Source organism: Neopsephotus bourkii, unplaced genomic scaffold (genome assembly GCF_033783945.1).
Source record: "Neopsephotus bourkii isolate Nb327-2 ecotype Australia unplaced genomic scaffold, CSIRO-AGI_Nbou_v1 NB_753, whole genome shotgun sequence".
In the NCBI taxonomy this organism is placed as follows: domain Eukaryota; kingdom Metazoa; phylum Chordata; class Aves; order Psittaciformes; family Psittacidae; genus Neopsephotus; species Neopsephotus bourkii.
This window is the reverse complement of record NW_026901251.1, coordinates 2,802,474-2,819,791: the sequence shown is the minus strand read 5'-3', so window position 1 is coordinate 2,819,791 and position 17,318 is coordinate 2,802,474. Positions and strand designations below refer to the sequence as shown.

General features: G+C 43.1%; 1 protein-coding gene across 4 annotated transcripts in view; it reads right to left on the bottom strand.

Moving 5' to 3' along the window:
• Window positions 1-267: 267 nt before the first annotated feature.
• The window catches only part of GAREM1 (GRB2 associated regulator of MAPK1 subtype 1), a 100,648-nt gene continuing 83,597 nt past the window's right edge, over window positions 268-17,318 (bottom strand). For all 4 annotated transcript variants that reach the window (XM_061354907.1, XM_061354908.1, XM_061354910.1 and 1 more), the window contains 3 exons: window positions 10,417-11,595; window positions 5,194-5,360; window positions 268-1,903 (listed from right to left, as the gene is read on the bottom strand). In XM_061354907.1, coding sequence (XP_061210891.1) covers window positions 991-1,903; window positions 5,194-5,360; window positions 10,417-11,595 — 2,259 coding nt within the window. In that variant the 3' untranslated portion in view covers window positions 268-990. The remainder of the gene's footprint in view (window positions 1,904-5,193; window positions 5,361-10,416; window positions 11,596-17,318) is intronic.

The following is a 17,318-nucleotide window of genomic DNA, read 5'->3' as shown; positions in this document are numbered from 1 at the left end:
ACCTTCCCACACAGATCCGATGGCAGGAATAGAATAGCACAAAGAGCACATTTTCAGATGACTGCAACAGCAGCAAAGGAAACGCAAGGGGTTGCCTTTCACCAGAGCAAGGCTATTGCAAGGGCTGTGCTAGCAGACTTACTGCAGCAGGCAGGATCTGCTGCGAGGAGCCTGTGCACTGAACTGCCTTTCCCATGAGAAAGCTGCACAACCAGAAGTCATGCTACTGACTCCAGCTATCCAACTACAAAAGCAACTTTTGAAATCTACAGGTCATAAACTTTTAATTGGCCAGGGCAGAGTGGCTCAGTAGAAAAAATCCCCCTTCTTCCTCCCCTCTGGGCAGTGAGCTAAGCAAGACTCTTAAAAACATTTAACTCTTTTTGCTCAAAGTAATATAGAAAATGTACTCACACTACAGGTAACCAGGAAGATACTGTTAATAAAAATATGCTGCAAGAGTAGTGTATTAGTGGCACTTCACAGCAATTCTTAACATTTTCAGATGTAGTGTCAAAAGGATGTGTTTGTGTATCTGAACATGCTCTTTGTTAACAGAAACGGAAGAAAGTCACAGCATGTTGCCAAATATCATTTGAACAGAAACAATCCCGTAAGAAATACATTTTTTTGCAGTTAACACAAAACTGTAAACTGGATCGGTGTGTGTCTTTCAGCATCAAATTGTTCAGTAATAAATACGACTAAGTCTTTACAGACTACACAGTAAGAGTTCCCTTAGTGTCCAGTTTTTAGCAGCTGTTGAATGGTCAGGGATGCACAAGGCACACCTCTGCAGATTCTCTACTTTTATTATTGACATACAAAAAAACTCAACTCTGTTCACCACTCAAAAATGTTTATCTGCATAGTAAGAATTTTTCTACTACTATTTACAGAAAGGGCTTTTAGTGCAAAAAACCAGGAAGTGATGATTAGCTGAAGTGCATCGAGCACATCTCGTACAGTTCCACTAATGACTAGTCGTCGTCACATCTTGGGCCGCCAGCCATTAATGAACTGTAGTATTTTCTTAACCTGCAATTTGCTTAGCTTAAAGTCTTCTGACAGGATTTCTTCTGTAAGCTGAACCAGTAAATTGCCATCAATCTTCTCTGTCACAAAAAATGATATGACATCTTCTGACAGACCAATAAACCTCAGTGATTTAGACACTTCCTCTATTGAGAGCCCAGAAAGGTCTGTGGGTGGCTGCCAGGGAGAGCCATCCCCACAAGATCTTGGTGCTAATTGGAGATGGAGGGGAGATGAGAAGGGATAAGACACAGAGAATGTATCCTGCATGCCCTTTTTAACAAGATATTGATCTTCCAAGAGGTCTGGAGAACCAGCTTTTGACTCCTCCTCAGCACCATCTATTTTCAGCGGCAAGGGACACATGTCTGTAACTGCTTTCTCTTCACTTGACTTCGGTGCCCGAGGAGGTAAGGCAGGACAAGAATGGCTCTGCTTTGCATCGCTGACTCCCAGAGTTTTCTCATCAGTGCAGTCTAGAGAGTAACTTGCTGACTTTGGACAGGTAGAGATGGTGTTTGTGAGCTCTGCTGGGGTCAGGGGGGAGCACCCTGCTGGGAGCTCACACCCATCGAAGTCAAAAGTCAAAGGTGCTGGACAGTTTCTCTTTGGCGTACCTGGAGTCTTCTGTCTGGGGTAACTGTAGCTCCTGCTTGGATCAAGCAGAAAATCACTCTTATTGTGGCCCTCAGCAGTTCCTGAAAAATGGTTTGGCCAAGATAACCTCGAAGGCAAAGTTTCAGATGCGGGGCTTCCCAAAGGCATCATGCTTTCAGGCTCTTTGGATTCGTTTTTCATCATGTTACAAGGGTAGCAGGAAACAGGTGTGCTCTCAGTTGGGTTGGCGTTGTCGATCTCTGTGACATTTCTTAAGGAACAAAGCAGAAAGGATGTCATTAGTACGAAAAAATGTGGCATTTGAATAAATTCATAAATCATCTGACAGAGTCAGAGGGTGGCTGTCACGAGGAAATAATCTTCTTTCCTCCGGCAGAAGTTCTCAGATGTGAATTAACAACACATTTGAATAATGCATTGACAGTTCTTTTACTCTTTCTACAAGCCTGACAAGATGCTGATATACCCAAAAGCCTCACATCTTGGCTTTTCAAGCTCGTAAAAAAGTAGACGTCTCAATTCAGTTCTGTGTCATCTTCTGAATACTCAGTTTTCACTGTTGAATTCCTGAGGGACACCACCATGGAAAAGGAACAGCCTCACCTTTACGAGATGTCCTAATCCTGTATTTTATATTTATGTATCACAGATGTGTCACGGAATGTAAAAGCTAAGAGGGGTAAGCCAGCACTGCAATAGACCCAAGTTTGACTGACATAAGAGATGACCAAAAGCCCTTTTGGAACCAACATTTTCACTTGTTATGGCACTGTTGTGTGCACAGGGCACAGGATCCTTTCCCACTGCTCACCTGGTGCAAAACCTGCTTTTTGCACCAGTGCACAAGTGCACAGTACAATAACACAGAGTTAAGTTAATGCTTATTGCCAAAGGGAGAGTTTTACCTGGAAGGGTAAGCAGACTCCACTGTACGTATTCACGTATCAGGCTTTAAGCTTATCACACAGTAACTTGTTTGCATGCCCATATCCTTAAGAAGCAATTACGGGAAACATTTGCTTTTCAAAGGAACTTAAAAGTTTCCCTGACCTACTTACAGGTGGTAAACTAAGCTCAGCCTGTCTGAGAGAACTGATGGTTTATACCCTGGTGTTCCTGAGAGACACATGCCAACAAAAGCGTGTAATCTGTTATGAAAAGCAAATGCTTGGAGCTTTTATGCCACTAAAAGAAAGTCTGAAGGGCTGGATTGATCTTTGGAATTCTGGCCAATTAAGCCAGAACACTAGAAAAAGATTTAGCAAATTTATAAAGTATGTACTTCATACAACAGATGGAAAACAATAGTTGAAAAATTGCTTTAATTACTCACCTCTCTCTCCTGGAAACTAACTACTCAAGAAACTGTCGTCACTATGTGAACAGCTCAGGGGAAATTGCTTCAGGAGGGCAGCAGCTTTCAAAAAAATGGCATAGTTTTGAATGGATTGACACAAAATTAGTTCCCTGTGCCTTGCACTATCAACTGGTCATTTCTGGCTGCTTAAAGGCCAACTAGTTGCATGTTAACAATGAAAAGCATTTTTCACAAATCAAGCCATTGGGCTGCTTGATTAAGAGAAGACAGTCAGTGAGGCACTGTAAACCACTAACCATACAGAGAAATCAAATTGGTTGATCTTGTTTCTGTTCTCTAATTCAATATCAGAAATCTGAACATTTAATGACTTAGAAGATTAATGGAATTACCAAAAACTGATAAAGTAACATTTTCAAAGGGCTTCCTTCTTTGTTCTCCACCAGTATTAACCCACTGGTACTCAGTGCCAAAGGGGGAAGTTTAGATTGGATATAAAGAAGAAGTTTTTTACTGTAAGGGTGGTGAGGCACTGGAATGAGTTGCCCAAGGAAGCTGTGAATGCTCCACCCCTGGCAGTGCTCAAGGCCAGGTTGGACAGAGCCTTGGGTGACATGGGTTAGTGTGAGGTGTCCCTGCCCATGGCAGGGGGTTGGAACCAGATGATCTTAAGGCCCTTTCCAACCCTAACTATTCTGTGATTCTATGATGCCGGAAAAAACCTCAACAACAGCTGAAGTCAGGCATCAGGCATTTTTATAATCAGATAAGGACAAATCATACTGGCTTGGTGTTTAAAATATTGGCTGAAATCTGTCACGATCCAGAAAATAAGATCATTGATAAAAATGGCACGATTTGAGAAGCAACTTCACCAACAATCTAGTTACTCCGCACACTGCCATGTTCTAGCAGCTTTTTCTGCAGCACTAGGTCAAGTCTATCAAAATGGAAATATTTGGTCTAGATCCAAGCTGGAGATGAATTTCACGCAAATATTGAGAAATTCAAGGCAAATCATATAATTTTTTTAGGTTGGAAAAGACCTTTAAAATCATTGAGTCCAACTATTAACCCAGCACTACCAAGTCCACCACTAAATCATGCCCCTATGACATCACATATACACATGCCTCCAGGGATGGGCACTCAACCACTTCCCTGGGCAGACTTCTCCAAAGCAGGATGACCTTTTTGGTGAAGAAATTTTTCCTAATATCCAATCTAAGAATCCCTGGGACCAACTTGAAGCAATTTACTCTTTGCTTGCTGTTTCAGAGAAGAGACTGATGTCCATCTCACTACAATCTCTCCTGCATTCCTGAGAAACTTCACTTCTCACTGTTTTCCTGGTTTCTTGAGAAGCAAATATATTCTTAGCTACAAACAGAGAAAGCAGGATTTGGTGGGCCCCAAATGCTGGGAGGTCTTGTGCTCAGCCTCCTGTGGAGTTGACCTTGACAGAACTACTCAACTGGCTTTCATGAAAACACACAAGCAGCCTTGATCTAGAGTGATCATTGCCAGATACTCAACACTAAGCTGCAAATCTGCACTATGGCTTAAAAAGGCAATTCCAAATAAATTATTATACCAATTGCATCAAGGCTGAAATTATTTCAGTGGTGCTTCAGATCACTTTGTAATATCCAGATATGTAGTACCTTGTCATTGAAGAGATATCAAAAGTAATGGCAACAGGACATTCAAGGCACAAAGGAGATGAGACTTCAAAAGGCGTATACACTTTCTGAAGCCAAAGGAAAAGGAAAAGGTATGCAGCCCCATAATTAAAAATTTACTGTCAACTTTCTACTAAGCCTGAGTGGATTTTCCAGTTTGTGGGTTAGGTTTGTGCTGAAGTGGGTTTGATCTGGAAGCTGTCTGGCCCCCTTCCGCCACACCTCACTTTGCACTCAGTGGTGTCTGCTGGCCTCTCTGTTCTCCATCACACCCACCCTGTAGGTTCCCAGACAGTTGGCACAACACATTTCTGGACTACCATGCACCTTTTATGCCTCCACTTATCACAGCTGGCTGCACCGCATGACTGTAGCACTGAAATCTCACCCCAAAACCAGCTGTTCTGGTTTGAAGATTCAAGCCTTTCAAGAATTATACAGAACTGTACAGGATTTTCAATTTAGACAGCTTATTCAGCCTTACGAGATTATTTATAGCAGTATGTGCCAGCGCAGGGCTCTCACAGCTCAAATACATACATGTTGTGCAGTCCTGAAGAGTAGTAGGACAGAGTAGGGCTGGGAGAGCGGGTCTGCTGTCGCGCAGGTTTGGCTGTACGAGGAGGGATGGAAGGACTGGTGGAGGACGGCTTTGAGCTCCGTGGTGGGACAGGAGGAGCATTCAGGAGCCTGCATTCCTCTTTTACCTGTAAAAGAACACGTAAGTAAGAAGCAAGAAAATCTGGGCAACAGCACTCTCAAACAGATGAAACACATCTGGTTCTGCCTTCTTCCATGAAAGGAAATCATTAAAAAGGGAGGAGAGGAGAAAATTTATGCTAAGGATATACACTTGCAACAGTATGTGGCTGTCATAAAGTCCAAAAGAAGGCATTGCTATCAGTAGTGCTACTAGCAATCTTTTCTAGGGTGGTTCTCAGTAGTTTGATAGCCACTCATTTAAAAAGTGGCAGCAATGAAATGATGTAAAAGAACCTTCCAGTGATGTACAAAATCAGATTGTTCCAGATCCTTTACGTTTGGTAAGAAGCAATTAATTAGGACGAAGCTTCATTAGCGTTGTTTATTTAGAGGTAATAAACCAAGCTTACATAATGAAAAGATCTCAACAGACTTTTGATGTTTCCTGACTTACTTCACCAGTGATACTCAGCCATCCAGCTCTACGATAATTCCCAGCCTCTTTGTCTTACTCCCCAGGAACAGCACATGTATCTCCTATTTACCAGATGCTGGGATTCACACCTGGAGTTTCAGTCCTGTAGCTGACAAAGCAGTCCAGGATGAGATTAACTACAAAGCATAAAAGCTGAAAGGTGTGAGCAGAAGACCCTGTTCAAATACTGCACCCAGCCAACAGGTCTAGGTCTATTTTTCATAGCCAGCCAACTTTGCAGCTTAAAGCACGTGACTGTAGCACTGCTCATCTGAAATTAACCTTGGTCTGCCTAGGAAGAAGCAAAACATCAGGATCTATCCATATAGAAGAAAAGGAATGGCAAAAATGATGGAATTAAGACCTTAATCTCATCAGTACATATTTGGAAGAGCAACTTTATTTAGCAGGGCTAGAGGTTGAGGAAGGCTACTGAGAACTAGTCTGCCGGGCAGGATTTTTAAGGACTCGCCACCTTCCTCCAGGTAGGAGGAGACCTCCATGTTTTCCTCGTCTGAAACAGTCTTAGATACACCAGAAAAGGGAAATTGTGCTTGGGAGCTATAGTTTAGTTTTAAATTTAGCAACACTGCAGAACTGAAAGTTATCTTAGCAGTTCCACAAAACATAACTAGCAATAAAACTGATTTATTCAAAAACAAAATAAATGTGGAACCTTTTGCAATCCACTTCAGTGCTTTCAAAATGCAACAACCCATTTGGTACTTTTGTGAAATGGAAAATTGGGGGCTAGGACATTGTAGGACATTTTTTTCCTAATTCAAAACAAGTCAAAATTACAGGAAATGCCCAACAGCATAAAACACTGAAATAAATCTTGCTGCAAGGGTTCTTATTTGCTCTTTCAAGGAGGAAAAAAAAAAAAAAAGAGGAAGAATCAACTTTATTCATGTTTGTTATTGAATTCAGGCATAAAACTCTTCAGCCATCTTAGTGCTGTGCCCCAAGGATGCCTAAGGACTTTGGAACCTTTTTCCCCCAAGTCAGACTAGGTAAGTGTAATAGTGCATGCCACTGAATATATACTCATGGGGTTAGAGAGATCATTCAGGGGAGCTCTTGGAGCACAGCAGGCAGTCCCTTTAGGGATTCTTTCCTGGGAAAACTGCTGGCATAGAAAGGTGCTGGCATAACAAACTATGCCTTGCTGACCTAGATTGCAGATCAGAAAGAGGCCATAAATAATACTGGTTTGCAGTCCCAGTTGGTCCCTGTCACAAGACCATGATTACAGCTGCCAGACACTGCCCTCTGGAAATCCAGCAGAGGAATAAAAAGGAGAGAATCTGCAGATTAAACTGACAAGAGCCAGGGGAAACTTCAGAGGGGAGCTGCCCTCACTAGGTCCAAGAGAACGATAATGAAATAGAGGAGGAGAAGAGCCATGGTGTGACATGACGGTCACCTCGATGGCTGTTACTCTCAGGAAATATTCTTTCACCCAGAAGCAGTGGATGCCATACAGCTGCCAGGCACAGATAAAGTGCATTTGCATTGCATGTCCCAGGACTTTTATTTGTCACTGTTCAATCTCTCCCAAGCTCCAACACTCCTTCCTGCGACCTGGGTACAGTGACCTCTTTCTGATGGTGCGAGGTGCTACGTTGATCTAAATACCTCTGCTCCTTTTCTTTGGTGCCACTCCAAGCACCGCCAGCACCACTGGACCCTGTCACTCCTGAATCTGGGCACTGTAGTGACCACTTCTGAGGTCATCCGGGTGAAACCCACCCTATCTCTGGCATGACCACGAGCGTAACGCTCCTTGCCAACAGGCGCCTGAACTTCCAGCACACTTCATCAGGGACTTGCCTTCAATCAATCAGGAAAACACCCTCTGATTTTATGCAAATGAGTGGTGGAGGAATGAAGCAATCTTTACTTTACAGGCCGCCTTAATTCAGAGGTCATTTCCCCCCCATCCTTCTGCCTTCAAGCTACTTTGATTTTCTGACAGGTATTTACAAAATACATGTGATACATCAGAATGCTTCATCCTGCCAGAGAAAAGGAAACTAGAACAGCTTCCGAAATACCCAAATGTCCTTTTCCCTCCTGCAAGCAGCTGTACACACATTTTGTGTGTACACACATTTTAAATTTAGTCCATGCAAAAATACAATTGCCAGCCAATCTTTATACAGAAAGGCTATGGAATATCATTCTAGGGGGAGTGATGACTAAACCGCATGTTCACCAGCCGCTCCTGAGATCTACTTATTCTATAAATACCCTACATGGAAACCATGCAAACATCTCCTTGGCCCCAACCCACTGATGAATTCAGTAGGTCACTGATACTCATTCCAAAGCTGTTCCAGGAAGCCACAAAACCAAGTCTAAATTATTATCATCTATGGAGACATAGGGTTTTTATTCTGTTTTAGGTTTTATGGGCTTAGACCCCCTGCCCACTTCTAAATGGAAGCTAATATCTTTAACAGATACATGCTACATGGCTTGAAAGCAATACTGAAATTGCTGACAGCACTCACACATTACCTCAGTAATGTAAGACACACATGACAGAACTGTCGTTTTCCAAAATGACCTTAAAAGACAACACATATATCTTTCCCAAACACCACCCTGCTGCCCCCAGAAGGGAGTCACTATTCCATGAGGTTTCCTCAAGTGTGAAAGTCCACACTGATGCTGTGCTGCTGCTCCATAGCACTCCCAGCATCCCATCACCCACGCCTCAGCCATGACATCGAGTCACCCTTGCCACAGCCATGACTCAGAGGGCCAGCACCCCCGTGCCCAGGGGCTGCCCTCACCCTGCTGTAGGGCAGCCTTCCTCCCTGACCCCCCCTCGCCCTCCTGCCCGCTCCCTGGCACTAGCTCCAGCGCTCCTTTGACCCGGCACTGAAGCAGTTCAGCTTGCAGAAATCAGCAGGAAACTAATCATTTTGCAGATCCAGACCTGGCTGCCTGCCCGAGTGCCAGAGCCAGCACAAAAGAGAAGCCAGGACCATGTGGCTGGGAAAGGAGGAGGAGAAGGAGGAGGAGGGTGGGACCAGCCCCGCACCAGTTTACATCAGTGTAGGCTGCCAGGGAACCTCATCCAGATATGGTGCTGCTGGGCACCTGGCCAAAGGAGTCTGGACAAAGCAGTGGTGCATACCTAACCTCTCAGGCTAGGAAGTGCTCTTGGGTTCCTGCACTTAGACATATATATAAACACTCTTTGCTATGAAGAAGTAATGTCTCGACTTTCCTGTCTTTGCTGAAGCTGCTGCAGCTGCTTTTTGGGGAAGTTCTGGCAGCACAAAGGGCTGCAGTTTTGCATTTTGTGCCTATACTGGCGTTCTCTCCTGTTATCACTACAACTCCTGCACAGCCTGGCCAGGGGATCCCCACGGCAATACACTGCAGACTAACCCAGCAAATACATACAACTTAGTTCTCAGGCAGACTGAGACCTGCCTCATGGTGGAAAGGCTCTGGCGAACAGTTGGACTGTTAGATGGCAATAAGAAAGGGATGGCATCACCATGGTTTGCTTCAGCTGGGACTTAGATTTTCAGCTTACTGCGCAGCCACACTGTTGAAAATATTGTAGGACTTGCAAGTGGAATGATATTTTCTATATATAAGTTCAGCAAAAAACCTGCAAAACTAATTTGTTAAATAATATTATCCACCAAGATTTACGTGACTTAAGAATGTATCATTTAAATTTTGCTAAAGGTTCTGAAACACTTTCCTGAGGGAATTAATGTTTAGGACCATGTCAAGAGACCACATAATGAATGGATTTTCCACCTAGTCCATATAAGCTCCTGTTGATAAAACATATTTGTATTTGTGCCTCTGAAGTCTCTATGACATTTTAGGTTTGGAGAGGTGATTTCTCTCGTGTATTCATTAGAAACCCTAGGACAGGAAACATGCTTTGTTTAAAACTGACTCCCCTAGAAGGGTCATTTATGAACTCTGCAGAGTTCCTATTTAAATGTATTTTCTGTCGATAAGCAGTACAGAACGATTAGCTCAGGTCTAGTTTGATAAAGTTTCCTTGAAGACAATATTCTTCAAAATCAGCCATATACACATAATAGAGAAGACAATCTCAGTAACAAACACTTCAAATCCATAAAATTTCTAGCTGCCTTCATTATAAGGGCCTGGTAATCAAAGATGCACACACCAAGGTGATCTGAGGTAGTTCGAAGTGGGGTCATGCGCCACACACTTCAGCCACAGGAAACGTAAGAAATGGAGGCCACATGGAGAGACAATGTGGACAGCAAGGGAAGGAAGTGACCTAGCAGTTCTTAGACCTTGTTTGTGTGAGCAAGAAAACCCAATAAATATCACCTGAAAGTATCAGGATTAAGCCACATGATCCATTGTATTAAATACACTTTTCAGACATGACTTATACTTAGAAGTAGACTAGTGGAAGTTGCGCATCTCACGAATTCTTAACCATTTCCTTGCCCTTAATATCCACACCACCTCCCTCTCCCCCAGGTCTTCACTAAAGAAACCCGATTCCCAAGCAAACTTTTCACCAGCTAAAACACAGAAATAAACCAACATAAATAATCCTGACTTACTGCTTCTGATTTGGGAGGCACTGGAGGTGGAGGTAGGGAAGCATCTGAAGACTTTGTGGTTGTTCCAACAGTTGCAGGCACAGAAAGAGATGCGGTACCATACTTTGATCGGAATGACCCTCTGTAGTTGTCACATTTGTTCTTCTCACTTAGCGAGCGAGTTAGAGGCTGGTCACCAGCCTTTCCAGACCCTTGGTCCAACCACAGCTCTTCGTAAGGAAGTTCTGGTTTAGTAGGCAGAAACATTGATTCTTCACTAACTTCAGGGAAAAGGTAATCACTGCTATTGTCACCAGACTCCTGGTACTGAAGAGCATCATGAGAGAACAGGGCCCACTCGTTACACAAGTCCCTGCAGCCATGGAGGTTCACCTCACTATTCCCATGCAAGTTGTTTCCATAGACGCACACTGAAAGGCGATGGAAGGACTGCGTAAGCTCATCCCGTGCGTAGCTGAGGGAGTTGGGCACGTGGCTGTGCCCTGTGCATCGGCTCTTCTTTGGGCTCTTGCAGTCTTCGTTCCAGTCAGTTTTGACATCTCGCACGGCACGGGAGTACTCATCTATGTCAAACTGTTCCTGGCATATATTAAACCAATGCTGGATGAGGGATTCGTGCCACAGCTCTCCCTTTACCAGGCTGTCAGGTAGAATAAATTTTGGAAGGGACAAGTGCAACGGAAAATGCATGGGAATAATTTTGTTGCCACGAAGCACACAACAAACCACCACAGTCTTAGTCTGAATGTTGACAAACTTGTACCTGTGCCCTTCACGGATAAAATGCAGGTCATAAGGATTCCTTGGGGTAGGACTTGGCACAGTTACATTAACAGGCAGCCTGGTTTTCTCTACTATATTGCGAATCGTGTGTTCACCTTCTTGCATCTGCACCTCCAGCGGGCTGCGGGTGCTGAACTTGCCCTTACACTGGAAGGGGAGACTGATGCTTTCGTTGGTCCTGTGGTTCATGCAGATGAGGCAGGGCATTTTGCCTCTGCCTAGCTTACTAATTGAATTAAGCTTCCCGATTTTTTTGAAGATGGTGTTGAGTCGTGACTTCTCCTTAGAAGATTTTGCATAAAGGATTTCTGCTTGCCCCATTAAAGTGAGCTCATCCCCAGTACTAAGGGTAATGTTGTAAACTTCAGTGTCTTCATTGCACTCACCTGAAGCCACCTGCAAAACAATAAAAAATCTGGTTTAAGACTTCAAATCATATCAAAGCTATTGAGACTGAACGTACAAGGCTATCTATTGGGAGAAACTGAACTAACTTTATTTGGACAGCTGAGTAGTCAAGCACAAGGTGTTTAACCTGAAGCTCGGTCAGACAATCTTTTATTTTCCTGCACATTCCTGCATATTACCAAAGGGAAACAGCCACATGAAACTGCTAAAGAAAGTATGAGACCAAATATAAACAATTTTTAAGGAAAGGACATTCAAATAGCCACTCGTGTCAATACAGCTATCACAAAGTATGTCTGGATTCCCTTGGATATCTTTTTTCCCATGCCCTTATTTTTGATGTTTGCTAGAACTTATTTGCCAGGCTCTTGAGGGAAGCAAACTTCTTCCCATCTTTAGCTCCCTGAGGAGCAGAAAAGGTGATCTCATCATTACAGATGAAGCATATCCCTTTGATAGAATCTCTTCCAGGCCAGGGGAAATGACAGATGACATCTATTCCCTGAAGAAGTCAAGAATATTGGTCTATCCCATATGCCTAACTCCCCCTCTGCTTTGCTCTCCTAGTCATAGACTTCCTTCCTCATTTTTTGATCATAATTGCAATTTAAGAGATTAAACAACATATGCACAGCCATGTGTGTGCTTTCCTAGTATGGAAATGGTACTGGAAAGAGAGAGAGAAAAAAAAAAAAGGGAAGGCAAACCAGATGTCCGAGGCTCATTTGCTCCTGAAGTTATTTCCTTAAGCCTGGAATAGCTCTTTACAGACACATTGCTCTGCTCCATATTCGAGTGGTTTAATGTGAAAACTCTTTTCAGGCACCTAACAGAACCCACCCAGCTCCTCCTCAGCAGCAGATACCTATCATAAAGGAAGGTACATCAGATAAACACTACTGGCCTGTTACAGACCGTTTTATTTGGAAATATTTAACATTAAAGAAATTGCAAATGAAAATATATGCTGAAATTGTATATCCATTCCTCACCTTCACAACCCCTGAAGACTTTATGAAGCTGTCTGAAGTTCAAATTCTGGGCTTCAAACTTGGGTATCATTACAGAAGAGCCACTGCATGAAATCAAGGCTGTAATTCCAATCAGTTAATAATAGAGAAGTGCTGTGAATAACACTTCCTCTTGTAAGACGTGATCTGCAGTTCACCCCTGTTTGTGAAGTTGTCATTCACTTCTGCAAGCCTTTCAGAGCAAATGCACAGGCAGCTCAGCACCGCCTTAGCACTGCAGTCTCAGGGCTTCCAGAGAGGAAGTCATTCAAGCCTGAATTATCTAAACAAACACTAATTGGTCTAACCCAGGAAACTACTAGGATTTATGGTGCGTAATACTCATTCACAGTTCACACCACTGGCTAGACAGCATTCTGAAACACCACCACATGAAAGGAAAGCACCCTGTGTTTTTGCTGATAACACGAGGGTTACACTCATTGCTGGTTTCTCCTCAAAAGCATCACAGAGCACTGCTTTTGAGCTGCAGTCTTCAGTGGAGCTGTTAAGGGCTGAGGAAACACAAGGCTCTGTGCATGTACCATTCCATCTCCCCTTCTCATTCTGAGAGGGCTTATACTGAAATAACATCATTTTCTAGCATTGAGAAGTCCCCACAAAAGGCTTCTCTGGACAACACCAGCTACACTGTCAGATACTTCAGCTTGTGACAAGTTCTGGCTTCCCGCGGGACACTGACTGGAGCAAGGGAGGTGTCACAACCTACTGCTGTGGGAGCTCCTGCTTAGCCAACTTGCAGTTCCCTGTTGGCTCACAAATAAACAAGGCACTGTAGAAGGAAATGGAGGGTCAGATGTGAGGCCACAGAGGTAACTAACTGGCTGAGCTTCAAAATGTGGGTCTTGCAAAGCAGCTGCTTATTGATGGCATCCATTTCACAGGCCAAATAGGAAATGATTATTTAAATTCAACAGGCATGTTCAAAGAGAAAATTATTCTCAATTAAAAATTCTGGAAAACATGATTTTTTTTTAATAATATAGTCACAGATAATAACAGGTAAAATAATGCTGAATTTTACTGTGCTGGAACAAAAGAAAAATCATGCCACATTTCTAGTTTGTGTGCATTCTTCCTTCTGAACAAAAATATAAGGTATCAGCTGCTGTCCAAAATTGTAATAAAAACAGTGAAAAAACTACACGAAAAGTCCAAGACTGCACAACTTTTATCCCTATCCACTAAACGCTGCTATGGTGATGTTAAGGCTGCTGGTACAGCAGGCTAAGTATGTCTTAAAATTTAAGTTGTGAAAGTCAAGAAAGCTAACTCCTCTCTTCTTGTGTTAGGTTATTCATTCACCACCACATGCTGATTAACATTATAAAGCATACATGGTAGATAACGATGTGTTCCAGGCTATTAGCAACAAATACATACCCTACATATATACATATAAATCTCAGTACATATCGTATCATACATAGCAATGCACCGATATCTCTAAGTTTTTGTTTCTCAGATTACATAGCTACATGATCTTTGTTCTTGTAGCAAAGACCTATGAAAATCAAACTTGCTCTGTCCTATTCACTCAAACATTTCACTTTATCAGTGGCCACAAAACTTAGAAAAACCTCAACAACAGACCATGCATATTAGCACAGGACATCAGGTCAGGCTTGCAGAATCCTCCAGGCTGGAAATGACTCATCCAGTCCAACCCTCTCTTCAAAGCAGGTGTAGTTATGGCAGACTGCTCAGGGCCCTGTCCAGTTAAATTTTCAGTTTCTCCAAAGATGGAGAACCCACATTTTCTCTGGGCAACCTCTTCCTGCGTTCAACCACCCTTGTCTTAGGTTTTTGGTTTAGTTATTTACTTTTTTCCTTTTTTTTTGAGCAGAATTCTCAAGTTCCAACTTGTGCCTTTTGTCTCTTGTCCTCCCACTGGGCAAACGAGTAAGTCTGTCTTCTTCGTAACCTCCCTTTAAGTAGGTACCTAGCAGAGATCTGCCCTCAACCCTCTCAAGGCTTGAAGGAACCCAGATGTCCCTGCCTCTCCTAATACATATTTTGCTACAACCCCCTGACCATCTTCATATATTGGACTTGCTCCCACATGTGAATGTCCTCCTTGCATCAGGCTGACTTTGCATTCCCACTGTGGCTCTGCTCTGCCCCACACATTCAGCTCACTGTCTGCTCTTCCTTTGCCCGCATCCAAGCAGTGCACTTGCCTCCTTCAGGACTTTTGCCAGGTTCAGTTTCCAGCCTTCAGGTGTGAAGATCCTGCAGCTGGTAGGAAGCTGAGACTAGTTGAAGGAACGAGGGGAAGGAAGGCAGGACTACACATTGTCCTCAAACATCTGCATAGTGGGATTGTGCCCTCATATTTTATTTGTTTGTGTGTGTGTCCTCCTCATATTGTTTTAAAACAGGAATTGTCTGATGGGCAATTCCAGTGCAGTAACTTGCAGCAGTAATCACCATGATGCCAATAAGATCATAGCCCTGCAGGTGTGCATATGTCTCTATCTCCTCTTGTTTACTGCCCATGCTGTGTTTGCACAGAGGCATGTAAGTTGGGCTCCCAGTGAAGCCAACTTAGTGGCTGGAGTGCCAGGAATTAGTTTGTGCTGCTCTTCAGGTGCTCTCCTGCTGACCTGTGACCCCCCTCCAGACTTTGGGCATCTATTACTGACACTATCACCAAAACTAGTCTTACTGCCTCCTGCAGCTCAGCCACCCTCTAGGAGGTCTTCTGTCTGGGAACATCTTTGCAGGCAGCTCTGCTGCCTCTCCCTGCCCCAGGAGAAAGCCCAGGGCACTTACTGCAGCCTCTCCCTGCAGCAGCTTCGTCTGGGTGGAGGCACTGGCCACTGCTGGGGTAGATGGTGCAGACTCCCCAGCCCAAGCTGCAGCCTTTGCTCTCAGATGAGTGCCCACCATTCTGCGTTGAGGGTCAGGCAGGATGAGTGCCCTCAACCTGTGAGGAAGGTCACAGAATAGTGCCTGGCTGATGGCAAGTCTTTCCACTCATCCACTCTAAAGCCATCTAGAAATCACTGGGAGATGTTTGAACTGAACAAATCCTACTGCAAAAGACCCACAGAATCAGAACCTACCACATGCTGTACTTACTCTTCATCTCCCTGCTGCTAGATGTTCCTTCATACTAACTGTTCCCTATTGATGCCAGGATGCTGAGGGGTTACTGGCTTACAGTCAACTTAACCAAACACACTGCAAAACCACAGTGGATTAAGTCACTATAGTATTTCAGATTTCAAGACTCCTGCAATTCGATAACATTCAGAAGCCAATTACATCTGCTGCAGAAGATGGGCATCAGGACAGTGATGAATGACTATTTAGGAAACATGTTCTTTTGGGAAAGCTCAAGGATACTGTTTCTTTAGCTTAAGAAACAGTTAACTCAGAAAAATAGATTCTGATAACACCTGAGTCAATATTCTATCTTTGACTCCAATTGTTCTAATTTGTTACAGTTTGAAGTCTTTAATCACTTGGACACATATGAAGTCCTTATAAAAATGATTTGTGGCTTTATATTGTGAGTTATACCTTTTAGTTTTTATCGGAGTCATGCAAGCAGTTCACAGTTAGGATTTTTATTTTTTTGGTAGCTCTTTTTAACAGTGAGGTCTCTGATTCATAAGTTACTGCACATGGTTTGGACTATTAAAGCCAAGGGACTAATCATAGCACTGGATAGAAAACACAAACTTTCAGGTCACACAAAATGTATGATGGCTTTTAAAAAATAAAAAGAAAGGTTTTCACAAAAAAAAAAAAGGGGGGGGGCAATTTTATTCAAGGAATTTGACAAAATTCAGTGAGACAGTGTCCCAGTTTTCCGTTATAAAACATCTGTCTCCCAAGACAGAGAACCAGCCCATGAAGCACAACTCTTCCTGCTAGTATACACTCATTTCCCTTTCAGCTGAGAGGGACTTTGCCCTGATTGCTGCATTAAAAGCTGGCTTCAGTGCTGTTTAAGCAGAGGAAAGTTGCTACTGCAGAGTTTAAAACTGCCAGTGTAGGTGACAACCTCCTGTATACGTGCTTTTTGGAAACTCAGGGTGAGTTTATCAGAGCAAACAGACTATAATCAACTCAGGAAATCAATTTTGCTTCACTGTACAGCATTAAGATGTGTCAAAAAGGAAAAAGTTTTCACTATAGATTTATTTCTACCAAAACGCACACTGTAGGGGCCAACACAGTTAAACCTCTGTGAAAAGAGGTTCACCTTAAAAAACCAGACAAATGAGGTATGACAAGTTCACACCAGCAACACAATGTCTTTGATAGGAAGGAAAAGAAACATTACAGAGCTAATTAACTATCCCACCTCTCCATCCTGGAAAAGCTCTGCAAACAGCTTCACAGCCTCTCCAGCGAGATTTAGTGATATCTTCAGGACAAAAGTTATATCCCCAGCACAAAAAATGATATCCCAGAAGATTTGAAAGGCCCTGAAACACTAAGTGGGCTGTTCTTCAGAGTACAGGAACTCATGGCTTGTCCAGTGTTCAATCTACACAAAATTGCTGCTTTTTAAGAGAACATTTTGTGAATTGTGTTGGTATGATGTGGGGGTTTTTGTTCCTGGTTTTAGTTTTAATGCAAACAGCTTCCTGGGTATTTGTACAGACTGCCATCTGTATGGGACCAGAGCAGTTGACTGCAGAAATCTATCTAACCCCAAGAAAA